The sequence below is a fragment of the Cucumis sativus genome, chromosome 1 (genome assembly GCF_000004075.3).
Source record: "Cucumis sativus cultivar 9930 chromosome 1, Cucumber_9930_V3, whole genome shotgun sequence".
Classification (NCBI taxonomy): domain Eukaryota; kingdom Viridiplantae; phylum Streptophyta; class Magnoliopsida; order Cucurbitales; family Cucurbitaceae; genus Cucumis; species Cucumis sativus.
The window spans coordinates 11,304,011-11,317,563 of NC_026655.2; the positions used below are offsets into that span (position 1 = coordinate 11,304,011).

At 34.2% G+C, this 13,553-nt stretch overlaps 3 protein-coding genes across 5 annotated transcripts; 1 reads left to right on the top strand and 2 right to left on the bottom strand.

The window, feature by feature from the left end:
• Positions 1–1,301: 1,301 nt before the first annotated feature.
• LOC101215594 (ABC transporter I family member 20) lies at positions 1,302–4,070 on the bottom strand. Its single transcript, XM_004139478.3, has 7 exons — positions 3,733–4,070; positions 3,510–3,643; positions 2,782–2,901; positions 2,411–2,506; positions 2,082–2,234; positions 1,920–1,997; positions 1,302–1,839 (listed from the first exon to the last, which is right to left on the bottom strand). The coding sequence occupies exons 1-7, from the start codon at positions 3,890–3,892 to the stop codon at positions 1,600–1,602; spliced, it is 981 nt and encodes a 326-aa protein (XP_004139526.1). The 5' UTR covers positions 3,893–4,070; the 3' UTR covers positions 1,302–1,599.
• A 4,307-nt stretch (positions 4,071–8,377) lies between these two features.
• LOC101216072 (acyl carrier protein 3, mitochondrial) lies at positions 8,378–12,335 on the top strand. Of its 3 annotated transcripts, none has more exons than XM_011656611.2 (3): positions 8,378–8,552; positions 11,445–11,656; positions 11,823–12,335. In XM_011656611.2, the coding sequence occupies exons 2-3, from the start codon at positions 11,456–11,458 to the stop codon at positions 12,012–12,014; spliced, it is 393 nt and encodes a 130-aa protein (XP_011654913.1). In that variant the 5' UTR covers positions 8,378–8,552; positions 11,445–11,455; the 3' UTR covers positions 12,015–12,335. The 3 variants fall into 3 exon arrangements, with proteins under 3 accessions (XP_011654913.1, XP_004139528.1, XP_011654909.1); XM_004139480.3 differs by having other exon boundaries at positions 8,387–8,556; positions 11,823–12,211; XM_011656607.2 differs by lacking the exon at positions 8,378–8,552 and adding an exon at positions 8,585–8,711 and having other exon boundaries at positions 11,823–12,235.
• LOC116401783 lies at positions 12,218–13,230 on the bottom strand. Its single transcript, XM_031880300.1, has 2 exons — positions 12,896–13,230; positions 12,218–12,782 (listed from the first exon to the last, which is right to left on the bottom strand). The coding sequence occupies exons 1-2, from the start codon at positions 13,164–13,166 to the stop codon at positions 12,436–12,438; spliced, it is 618 nt and encodes a 205-aa protein (XP_031736160.1). The 5' UTR covers positions 13,167–13,230; the 3' UTR covers positions 12,218–12,435.
• Positions 13,231–13,553: the final 323 nt, after the last annotated feature.

Genomic DNA, 13,553 nt, shown 5'->3' on the forward strand with positions numbered 1-13,553 from the left:
GGGTGGTGGGTTCACAAAATTTGATCCAACTTGATGATTCTCAGGACAAATATTAGAGACGAAGCAACTTCTGCAACACGTAATTTGGATGCACTGCAGCACTGGAAGCTACCATCAAAGAGATATTGTGTATATATTCAACCACCAAAAGGAGCCTCCAAAATGTCCACAGCTTTCAATATAGGAGTTTTAGCATCAAAGAGAAACCCCAAATGTAAAATCCAAGACAGGTGAAAAATGTGAGAGGCATTGATCAGGGACGGATGAAATTGATGACATTCGCTTTTTAATCTCTCTTGTAGATTATTTTTTTCAGTTAGTTCATGCATTCTATATTAGTTTTAGGATTTATTTTTTCTCTGTGTTGAATTGAAACCATCATTTAGAGTGATGATGGATATTTGTTTCCTTCTTTAATTCAATACCTTTTTACTTCCCCTACCTATTTTGGTCTTTTAACAAGATTGTGCAAAAATGGAGTCTAATTCTGCTTTAACTGACAGATGTTTGGGCATTGGTTGATTAGGTTCCAACAATTAGCAAGAAAGAAATTTTAGCTTAACAACTTAAAATAGGATCTACATAATTGAGAAGTAAACAAAACCTATGAGGCATTCAAACAATAATAGTTTTTTTTCCCTTTTTAAAGAAATCACAATTTTTTATTGATTTAATGAAAAGAGACTAATGATCAAAATATAAGAAAACAAAATATTCAAAAGAAATCATGAAGCGAAAACAAAGACACCATTTCTTAAAAAAAAAAAAAGAAGCTAAGATGAAAAGACAAAACCCCAATTCAAACAAATATCATGACACCTTCAAGTTTCAACAACAAATGTGAGTGTAAAACATTGTACTAACTATTTGTAATATGTAAACTAACAATTTTACTTTCCATTGAAATACTATAAAGAAAGGATGAAGAAATATGTCGTAATCTCAGCGATAATCAATACTAGGTAGAAATCTTCCTAAGAAGACTCCTTTGCTTTGTTTTTGTTTCTTTTTATGTCTTAATTTTTGGAATTTATTATGATTTAATTATCTAGCTAAAATTAAAGAGATATCCGATTCCAATACCTATAAGAAGTATATTCTAATTTTAGCAGATGACACCATCTTTCTTTTAATATACTAAGAGTTAACTTCGTACATTTTCAGGTAATTATAACCCCAATTGAAGAAGATAACAATTTTTTGGTATTTCCACCTTGCATGGACATCTCTTTTACTTTTCCAAAGTGAATGGGATCCAGCTTGTCTCAAACTCAAACCATACAGAAGTATATGAAAAACAGTTGGCACCCAAGAACCATTCAACTCTTGAGAATAAATTTTCTTCATTTAATAGCAATTCTACAACACTGGATCTAAGAAGATCACTTGCTATTCAAGGTAACATTGTATAAAAATCTATATCATGACTTAAAATACCAGCTTACTAAAAATAATAATTAAATAAAATAAACAAGAGCACCAAAATAGGTATAGAAATTAAATTTTCCATGAATTTTGTTTCACGTCTGACTATTATGATGGCCTTTGAGCCTTTTCTAGCTCTTTCTCAAAAAATTTCAAAGAGAAAATGAAGACTTCTTACTGTCTGAGAACTCTGTTAGAGCTGAACAGGAAGTTCTCTTCTCCAGCGACAGTGGAGTTAAGCCGTCCTGCTGCCCAACCGTTGTTTATTACTCGAACAGCAGAGTGAGCTGGATCTCCAGTCACACGGCTTTCCTCTATCCTTTCTTCAAATTCAGGCAGACCATTTGCCTTTCTTTCCCTCCTCCTCAGTCGCTCCTCATCCCGCTCCTTCCTTAGCCAACTCTCAACTGTTCTCTGACAAAATTCAACAAGGCATTGTTAGAAGCAAAATCCAATGGAACACTTGTTAAATTTGATCAGTTTCCTGTACTTACCATAAGAGATAATTTGCTGATCTCTTTAATTTTATCCATTGGCATGGAAATTTGCAACTTCCCATGCGACACATAGACCTACCACATCAAAGTAGTAGTCTTTTAAAAATAACAAAACATCAAAAGATGTAGCGAGACAAGAAAAACAGAAGAATTGCATACCATGTGTGATGGCCAATCTTCAAGACCATCAAATATATGTGTGGCGTAAATTATCGTAGCCCCTCGTTCCTCACACTCCCTTCTCAAAAATTTCAAGAGGTTAGCCCTTGCCAGCACATCAAGATCCACAGTTATCTCATCAAGAAGAAGAACCTAAAAGGACAAGAGCAAAATCAACTACATAACATTGCAATATCAAATTTTTAATAGGGCAATAAAAAAATAATAAGTCACCCTATTATAATAACAAATGTGTTCCCATATAATTATAATAATAAGATCCTAAAATGTAAGGTAACTGTAAGAAATGTATGATAAGGTTTCAATACCTTGTATGCCTTGAGAAGACCCATGCATATTTGCACCCGTCTTCTCTGACCATCAGATACCTTGTGCATCTTCCATGATAGATCAATGTCTAAAATCTGGAGAGCCAAAAAAGAAAGAGTAAGGAAAATTGTGAGCGGACAGGAAGGAATTGATACTCATGCTTAAGTTTTATGTGAACATTGTACAGCATTAATTAGCATTAGGAGAACCATTGATTCACTAAAGATGAATATATGAAGAAAAACACAGCAATTTGAAATTCACTTCTGAGTGATAGATGATTCTAACACAACCGTCTTGAAGAAGACAATATGGGACACCAGAAAAGTAGTCTACAGAAGTGAAGCATGCAATTGTATGACCGTCTTACATTAATGAGTTCAACTCTCCTTTTCGGATCAACCCCACCTACTCCAAAAATTAGTTTCTCTGCAGATACAGCCATTTGAATGGGAACGTCAAATCCAGCAAAGGCCATGTCTCTCCTCCACTGCAGGAAAGGGCTCATCAGAATTTTCGCTATCTTTTTCATTCACACGAGCAGATAGAAAAAAGGTAGTAGACTTGGACAATCATGTTCAGCCACAATAAGGTTCATTTAATTAAAAAAATTGAAAATATAAAAGTAGAAACTTAGACGAACACAACACACTATTTTGGAGTGAAGAAAGAAAAAAGTTCCAAGGCATGGAAAATCAGTCAAAATCCAGGCAAAATTAATAGCAATTCCTCAAAATCAAGCTGGTTATTGCTTTGAAAACCCAATAAACTCAGAAAGCAACCACCTAGATTTAACACCGAGACAGTTGTAGTATGTTAATCGTGAAAATAAAATGTTAAAACTTTTCAGATAAAAATGGTCGAATTTTGTATGGTTTCAGAGTTAATTATGACCAAAGAGCTGCACTAGTAAAATGATAATGATCTAAAAAAAATTCATTACATTCGTTACAGATTTTTCTTGTTCCAAAATATAGAAATAACGAGATTTAACATACATTCCAAGTTTTTGGATTCCATAAGCAGCTTCAGAAAACAAAGAGAGAAACATATAGCAATAAGAACAGAGAAAGAAAAAGGAGAAAGAATAAAATAAACCTCTCCTCCTAGATAACAAAGATCACCAGAAACAGTCAAAGCAGTATCATGAAAAGCCGACCTTCCAAGCACACGAACCATATGAGGCTCCACCATATGCTTCCCTCCCAAAATCTTCAAGATCGTGGTCTTCCCTGAGATCGAAATGAAAACTCAAAAGAGTTAAACAAAGAGAATCACCTGAATAAAGAGATGATTAATGTACAATTGGGGGACGACTGACCAGCGCCATTGGATCCGACAAGAAGGCAACGATCACCAGCGTTGAGGGTGAGGGAGAAATTTTCAATAAGGGGTTTGGAACCGGAAGGAGGGTGGCCGTCGATTCCAGGGTAAGTGAATCGGAGGCGGTCGATGACGATGGTGGGATCGGAAGAAGGCATTTTGCAGAGTGGAGGAATGGAAATGGGAGGTGGGAAATGGGACTGAAAAAGGGAATTGTGAAGGAGAAAGAGATGGAAATGAATAATTGGGTAGGTGGGTGACTGAGAAAGAAGACGAACTGAGGCGTGGCATTGTTTTCGAACTGAGGCGTGGCATTGTTTTCAGGCACTCGATTCTTGAACGGCCACTGCCTTCTTCTTTTGATGCAGATTGAGATTGTTAGAATGGACCCAGAGGGTTAAGGAAAAATGGCCCACTAGATTTCGAACCTGCTACCTACACGTTACTAGCACGACGCTCTAACCAACTGAGCTAATAGGCCATTAATGAAAGACAAATGTTATTACCATGATGGTCTAACCAACCAATGTGAATTGCAACCCATCAAATCAAGTTCGACTTTCAATCTAAACTACTTGGAAAAACGGAAAACTCATTGAACACTAAAAACATTTGCACTAACACCATCTTGCTAATGAATAGGTATCTAATTACAAACTCGCAGACTAAAAGGACAGCCTTTGATGAACAAGTTCCCCAACATAACATGAATCTCATCTAATTAAAATTCTCTCGATTAGAAAGTTACTAAAATCCTAAAATAGATGCCTTTAATTTAAAATTTTGGGAATCAAATCCGAACAAAATATTATTCAAGCCCAAATCCAAAGTCATTTGAAAGCCACAAAGCAATGCTAAAGCTTCCTCAACCAAAATATCAATGTTGTCATCACGAAATAAAGTTACGACCTTCATCATTCTTTCTTGTGAGTCACTAAGAACAACACCTAATCCAATCCCATTATAAACCCAAATTTAGAAGCATCACATTTAGCTTATAATCCACCTCTTTCGATGGTCTCCATCGAAACCCCTCACCCCTCATCACCAACCCACCATTACTCCTTTCGCCAACAATCATCAAACTGATCGAGACAAAACTCATCTTTGCTACTTTGAAATCATCAATAGTTGCCAACACCATCTCAACACACAATTTAGCTTCCCTCACCCTAACACTTAAGAGCAACTCAACACTTTACTTTTCTTCTTCATCTTGAAAGAATAATTTGGCAGCACTTTAGCTTTTTACAAAATTTCAAAAGTGTTAGTATTTACTTAATGACCCAAGTCCTCTATTTATAGAGCTCTTAAACCAACTTAGTCATGTTTAAACTCTTCTCAATTTACCAGCTTCTTAATGCAACACGTGTAAACTTAAAATTTAATCTTGAACATGCTAAATTTAAACTTTACACATGACCCATTAAAAAAACTTAAGAAATTTCTCCAAACTTTTCTTACTTCTTTTTCTCACTAAACCTCATTCCGCGAAGAATCTTACTTGCCCAACCTTTCTTGCGTGGTTACACTTTTACTCCAAGAAATCTTCCTCGCATAGAACTCTTATCGCGAACTTACACTTAAACTTCAAGGCTTCTTAAGACAACTTCTTAGTTCACAATCTTAAATTTTCTATTTTCCTCGCGAAAACCTTCTTTACGAAATATTTGATTCTTCTCGCAAAACCATTCTAAAACGTCAATCTTGAATACTTAGTCAATTTTTTACCTCTTAACTCTTAACTTAGACGCAAGTTTCACATTTTTGCTTCCTTAATGCATAATAATAAATACATACAAGTTCTTAAATTCATGTTCGAGGTCTAGTAGCAGAATCTTTTACCGAAGAGATTAGCTAAAAATTAGCTCCCAACTGAATAGCTTCTAAACAGTAAAAAAAAAAGTTTAATATCTTAATTAATAAAATTGATAATGGCTAACATCCAAAAAATTCTTCAAAAATAACTTACCTACAATTGGAGTTGAAACCAATTCAACCTGGGAGAATTTTCTCCATTAGTCCTTCCAAAATTTGCCAACTAAACTTTATTCCAAAATTAATTTATTTTAGACTATTATTTAATATTTGATGGGTATACCTAAATCCAATAAAAAAAACTCATCAAAGGTGGCTAGAATGGACTGGAAAAAAAAAGTAGAAAAGTGACTTGGTGGCTCGACTAAGCAAAAGAGAAGAGCAGACGTGGCTTGGCTAGGCAAAGGGGTTCGGCTCGCTCAGGTCAATGAGTGACGCGTTCGGTTAAGCGTCGGCTCGTGAATATGGATGGGTTGGCTTAGGCAGAAGGAAGTGGCTTAGTCGCAAATTGGAAGTGAAAAAGACACGGCTCAGACGCGAGTTTTGGCACTGACGACTAAACGTGGCTCGAACTGAGACAGAAACGAAGAGGCTTGCACAGAGAAGGTGGTGCGATGGAAAGCTTGCGAAAAATGAAGAGGAGGTTCAACTATCTTCGTCGTTCTGCTTAGAGTTTGAAGAGAACGGAGAGATCGACGGCTTTGTCTGGGCATGATCGAAGAACGATGAGGCATGACGACGAGGAAGAAAATGATGATTGAGTTTTTTTGGCATGTTGCTCGAAGATATTTATTTAAAATAATAATAATATTATTACTACTAATAAAATAAATACTATTATTATTGTTTGTTTTCTCATCTAAATTTTTTAAAAATAACAAATTTTACCATCTATATATGCTATAATGATAGAAGATTATAAAATTTCTAAATATTTTAATTTATTTTGCTATTTTTAAAAATGTCAATTTTCTCGATTGTAAATAACGAAATATAATCTTCTTTTTCATAATTAACTCTCCCATCACATCCAACTTTTATCTTTTTCTAAAATACAAACATCTTTTCTTTAAATAATTATAATCTCAACTATAATTATTTTCATATGCAAAATTTAATTATAAATAAATAAATATTTATGAGTTTTTTTAAAATAAGAGTGATTGACAAACTATTTACAATCCTATAACAAAACCACTAAAAACAAAATTCATTACAACTTATATTTTTTTTATAAAATATAAATATTTTGTGAAATGTTCAATTATTTTTATAATTAACCATAATTACTTGAAAACCCCACAATTTTAATTAAACTAATAACACATCACTTAAATCAATTCTGAACAAAACAATCAATATTAATTCACTTAAGTTTCACGTAACAAAAATAGCACTCAATAATAGCTTAATCTCAAATAAAAATCAATATAATTAAATTAGAAATAACTTTAATTCTTTTTTTGGCGTTACATAATCGGTTAAAAAGACAAACTTACAAGTAGACAACAAAAAAATATGTAGTATTCATTTGTATAATATTTTGTTACTTGAGTGTACATCAGTCGGTTAAATATCTATCAATATGTTAATGTTGTTGATTATTAAGATGCAGATAAGACCAAAAAAAAAATAATAACAATAAGTTATAAAGAATGCAAACATCTAATTACTATAAATTTAAAAATAAAATAGTAACAGAGACTTAAGACGATCAACTAGAAACCGTAATGCAACTTGTGGTGTTGCAACAATAAATCTATCATATACCCATACTTGTAACAGTGTCAGTGACTCATCTGTTTTCAAAGATTGTTCATTACTAGCTCGACATAATTTTCTATAAAACCATGCAACGACCCAAGAGTATCTACCAACTTGGTTGAAATCACCTAAAAAGGGAAGAAACAACAACATACCAATGTGTGTGACTTTTTGAATAACAAAAAATCTCTAATTAGTTGCATTATGTACGCACGAGCATATCATTAAATGCAAACGACGTTGATGTTGACATCGAGCAACAATTCTGTGAACAGTTCAACTAACCATGGAAGACTTAATCTTTGACCTTTGATGTCAGGTGTTAGAACTCCCAAGAAATCTTCACATAGTTGTTTCAAACTATGCATTAACAATCTCATAGCATACTTTCCGTCCACGTACATGTAAATTAGGTACTAGTTCACTTAGATAAATTTTATTTGAGAAACTTAAGAAATCCAGCAGCTTCTACATACGACACAATAAACATAACGCATTGGGATGCTGGCTTTCTCCTTTGATAAGACAAAACTACAGTCGAGGAATTATATCATATAGATTATGAGCGATTAGTCCAAAAAAGTCTAAAAAACAACAACAATACATATTGCAATGCAATCATACCCAATAACATTAAAACATAACTCTATAATGTTATATTCACAATGCAATAGCAATGGCAACAATAGATGACGAACGGTGGGACGATGATAATGACAAATGGACCGGTGATAGTGCAGTGAAGGGAATGGAAGGGAGGGTTGTTTTTTTCTTTTTTGAAAAAAAAAATAGCAAAATGATTAGGGTTACCGGAAAAAAAGTCATGTATGGTTACAAGACTTATAATTGAAGTTGTAGATCATGTACACGACTAGGCATTGAAGTTGTGCATTCGATCTACAACGTTAATGACAAGTCGTGTATTCGATGAACTATTTAATGTAGTTCTGTACTCGGTACACGACTTAGCCACCCTATGTTTTTTACCAATGATTATTCAAATAGCTTCATTTAAAAAAAAAAAAATCGTTTAAAATGTTGAGCACAAATTATATAATCTTTTTGCCCAAATTTACGATTCCCTTTTTTGGGCAGAAATTTGAGAGGTTAAAAATGGTTGATTCTTCTCATTCAAAGAGAACTTGAAATGACGACAGTGTAACCATCGCAGTTTCAATTTCAAGTTCTGCGGGCTCAAATATTTCCACCACCATACTGTCAGTAGCTGCAAGTTTCGTGAGTAAATAGCTTTCCACCTTTTCTTTTTTTGTTTTCCTATTCTTTACTTTCTTTGCAATCTTCCTCTTTCTTCCTCTTCTTTTGCAATTTTACGTCTACTTTGTCTTTTACACAATTTTGGTTGGGTGAAAACTGATTGATTTATGACAATGAAAGGTGAGGGGGATTGAAGGAATCTGGATTTTTAGATGCTTTATTCTTTTTGGTAATTTAGGTTGCTGATTGATTTCGTTCTCATGCTTATGCTACTATAGATTCCATTTGTACTTTCTCTGTTTTCTTTTTAAGCAGTCTGTTGTGTTCAGTAATGGGTCTTGAATATAGAGTTTGTTTCTGAAACTTCTTGGAAAAAGGATATGCTGAGCTCAGCAGGTTAGGTCATTGGACGTTTAAAGATGGTTGATTCTATGAATGCTTCCAACAGGCGGCTTTGGTTGTAATTAGGGTTGGAGTTTTGAGTGGGACTTTAGTTGGAAGGGTTGGGTTTGAGCCTTCTAGTGGAATGTTGTGGATTTCTTAACCACAGAAAATTCTAACGGTTTATTGGAGTTGATATTATGACTTCAAATGTCTTTATGTCATGCAGCGGACCAAGTATCATGGATAAAACAAGCGAAATTTTGTTAAAGAAAATGTTCATTAACAAGTTTCAGTGCATAACTTTATGGTTGTGTCTAAAGAGTCCTATACTTTAAAATATATCTAATAGGTAACTTTAAACTTTCAATTTTGTGTTTAACAGACCCCTACACGGTATATAATATATTCTTGAAAATTTTATGGATCTATTGGAAATGGACACAATGTTGAAACATAAGGTTCTTATTAGGCACAAAATTGAAAGTCGAGGGAGAATCGTGTGATGTACTTTTAAAGTTGAAGAGTCTATTAGGTGCAAACTTGAAAGCTTAAAAGCTTATTATATACTTCAAATATGAAAGCTTATTATTATAGGACTTCTTGTTAATGTATAGCATCCAAAAGGTTCATTAAGGACTCTTTGTATATCATATGGTTTTGATGACCATGAAAAAAGAACTAATAGATTCTGGAAAATAGACCCTTCTGTTGATTCTACTTGAATGGGATTAGGAACCATTTACTGTGTTTTGCATACTTTAGATGTTAGAATGCTGATTACTGTTAGCTATTTAATTAAGTAGCAGTTAGGAACAACCCAGATAATTAGAACAAGTGTATCAAATGTATATTAAGTGTATCAAATGTATATTAAGTGTATCAAGTGCCTATAAGGATATCAAGTGTATATCACAGGTGTATTAAGCGTATCAAAGTGGATATCAATAGTGTATCAAAATGTATATAGGTGGTGTATCAAGTGTGTATAAGGTGTATCACATGGGTTGACTTGTTTTTTTCTTTTTGCCATTTTTGCAAAAGTAAATAACCTTATGAGCCTAATTTTTTAAACTTAATTTGCCAGACATGCAAGAAGCTCTTGAATCTAATTGCTATATTTGCTATTGTTCCCAAGTATTTATATGGCAATGATTACGTAGCTTTTAAATCAATTTTTTTTTATATATTACTTTAAGCATATGGTAGAACAAACAATTTTCTGCCTAAAGCTCACTTCTTTTTCCATTTTATTGAGTCTTTTTTTTTGGACAGAAATGTTAGTCCAAGGAATTCATCACTTCTTGAGGGGTCATGTTCCTTGAACTTTAAACATTAATCTTAACTTTATAATGAAATATGTTCTTGTTTGTTGATGTGAACAAAATATCATTTGTAATATAAGCCTACAAAGTGATGTATATCGGCTAGAAAGATGCTTTTGACCGCGCATCTGCTATTCCTAAATCCTTCTTGCTCTTGTGTAGAAAATTTCCGCAATTTACTTTCACAACCTCCAAACTGCTCAGTAACTTATTTGCTTTCTGTTTTCATTTCTTTCCTTTATCACTTTTTTCATTGGTTCATGACGTCCTGTGTCCTTATCAGTCTTGTTATGAATGGAAGTTATTTCTTGTGGATCAGATCAAATGGTGATGCATTTTTAGTTAGATATGCCCCTAAATTTCTTGATTTTATTAACAAAGTTTATGGTCAGCTGCTAAGAAGCACAAACACTTTGGTTTGTCTAACGTGTTCGTTTCTGACATGTGTGGACACTTGGATACTCCAACCCTTGTTAGACATGTACAAGGCACTTCTTAGTGCAACATATGTGTTCGACATGCATAGTAGTATACTCGTTGAGTAGACAAAAAAGCCATAAATATGACAATAATAATAACTCGTGACTGTGAAACTCATCATCAAGCTAAATTTTTTAAGCGTATTAAGGCATCAACCCATTTACTTTTGATTGTCTTTTGGTATAAAAATAATATTTACCTCTTAAAATGTATATTTTAATAAATCTGTCCTTGCCATGTCGTGTTCTAGATTTTTACAATATGGCGTGTCATCATGTTCTTGTTGTATCATATCTGTATCTTTGCTTCTAGAGCTTGTAGTTTTATTTTGATCTTCCTCAAAACTCACTGAAAATGTATTGGTCAATATCTGGAAAATTGCAATGATTAGACTTTTTTGTACAACAAAATAAACTTCCATCTCTTCCAAGTCAATGTAATTATCCCTGTGAAAGTTACTATACATTATTTTCAATGGGCAAATCTGTGTTTCTTTTCAAGGATCTAATATTATAACGTGTTTCAGTTAACTTTTAGTTGCATGTTTGAGAAAAGTTAGATTTTGATAACTTAACATGCACGTGTAAAATTCTTGTTCAACTACCTTTTCACACTGGGGACATTTCACGTTTTTTATTTTGATAATTTGTTTGTATTCGTATCTGTGATTTCATAACTTGTCAATTCTTCGTTTTCTAAAACTGATGATAAAATTTGTTCATTTCAGCTCCTGCAAACATGCAAAGCATCAGAAATTCAATCTTGAAGCACATGAAGATCAGAGGACCTAATAATACTACAAAACAGTTGATGAAGGATGAGAATGTAATCGAGAAACTAACTCGCTGTTTGTGCGCATCAACAGGTAGAAGCTCCAACGAAATAGCTGATCGAGTGATTGGATTGGTTAAGAAGTTTGATAGAATCGATGCCTGTAAGGTAATTAGTCCCATGCCACCCTATCATCTAATCTTTGATTTCTTATCACTTTAGTCAGGATTTGTTTAGATTACCTCCTAACTATCAATTTCTATTAAATGCTATACAATATATTTGTTGAGATAAATATATTCCTTAACGTTAAATGTTGTGTTGAGCTGATCAGGTTACTGAAACGGCTGATTTCCAGAAAGACTTAAGCCTGGACAGCTTAGACAGGGTGGAGCTTGTTATGGCTTTTGAACAAGAATTTTCCATTGATATCCCAGAAGAACAGGCAGATAAGCTTACCTGCTGTGCCGATGTAGCACGATACATAACTTCTCAAGTAGAGGAAAAGAAAGAGGAGAAGCTTTGACCGCAACTTCAGTTTTTTTCATCTTTTATGATTTATCATCGTTTAATGCCCATTAGCCTGATCTTTCTATGTTATTTCATTTTTTTGTGTGGGATTTGATCGTCTATCAGGCTCTGCAATGTTTGTTAGAAAACACATGAGATCTCTTTGGCTCCCAATTGATTTTTGATGAGTACAATTACAACCTTGTGAGTAAATTCAACTGTGGAAAACTCGATGCACCCGATGCGTATGTCATATATGGTATGAAATAGATTGGTGTAATACCTAGATGTTTCTATACAGAACAATACATATCAATGTAAACTCAATTTATCGTGCTATCTACGAACAAATAACTCATCGTTGTGACTTCAGCGCCATCTACATGAGCCATATCTTGACATCCGCAACCAATTCATTCACTTTATTAGGCTTATGTCTACCATGAGGTCTGACGGCCACCCCTCCCCTCATTTCTACAAGCTTGCAGGGGTCTGGATGTTTGGTGCTGCAGCCTGAGGACACCAGAAGTATATGTACGGATGCCACCACCAAATGATGACAATTGCAGCGGCTTTCTTCCAGCTAAATGAGCAGGTCGGCAGTGTGTGTTCTTCGGTGTTCGAAGAATCTTGATGGAACAGACATTTTCGAAGCTTCGGGTTGCATGAAGATGGGATGGAATATCAATAACAAAGTCCCCAAATTCATCCGTGACTCCATGTACCCAATCAGAAGATTTGCTGTTTTTTCCAGTGTTGTGGCAATTCACACCCACCATAGCACCTGCAGTGATTGATTTGGTTTGTATAATATCATCAGAAAGGTAAAAACAAAGCTTGATTTTATTGGTGTTTTTTTTGTTCTTCAAATAAGAAGTTAGCTGTTATTTGTAGTACCTTTAATAGGCCATGCATGAACTTGAGGTTCATCACCATGCAAACAAGCTTCACAAAGAACAGAGCCTGTGACCAAAACAGTGGACAATCTCTCCTCACCATATCCAGCTATCTCCCTCCAATGGTCTCGACTCAAAAGATCGGATACTGGGGTCTCGTCTTCAGCAGATTCGATTACCATCGGAAATCCATGGCCAATAAGGTAGAAGAAGAAGATGCAAAGCCAAAACAGGTTGACAGAACTGTGGAAGCTCCAAACTCTGTTCACCATCTTCTTGGTTTGGTTTTAGGAAAATGAAACTTTATCAATATGATTACACAAATCAACCTGACACCATTTCTAGATACATACTCATAGGTTTATATAATGTATATCGAAAGAGATGACTTGCAGTTTCTCTACATGTCAAAATTACAGAAAAACCCTTTCTGGGTTTGACATTGACTAGGCAATTTCTATCTATGTTGGATTTTCCCCATCTTCCCCTCTTAAGTTGGCCTTTTACCAAATGAAAAAGATCCTTCGTTTTTCTAAAATATTTTATGTGAATTTGACCACATGGCTGCTTTGTTGAGATGAGAGAAAATTGACCCTCCTTATCTCTTTTTTAAAAAATAGTTACAAAAAGAATATTGGATTAAGATATCTTTGTGGCCC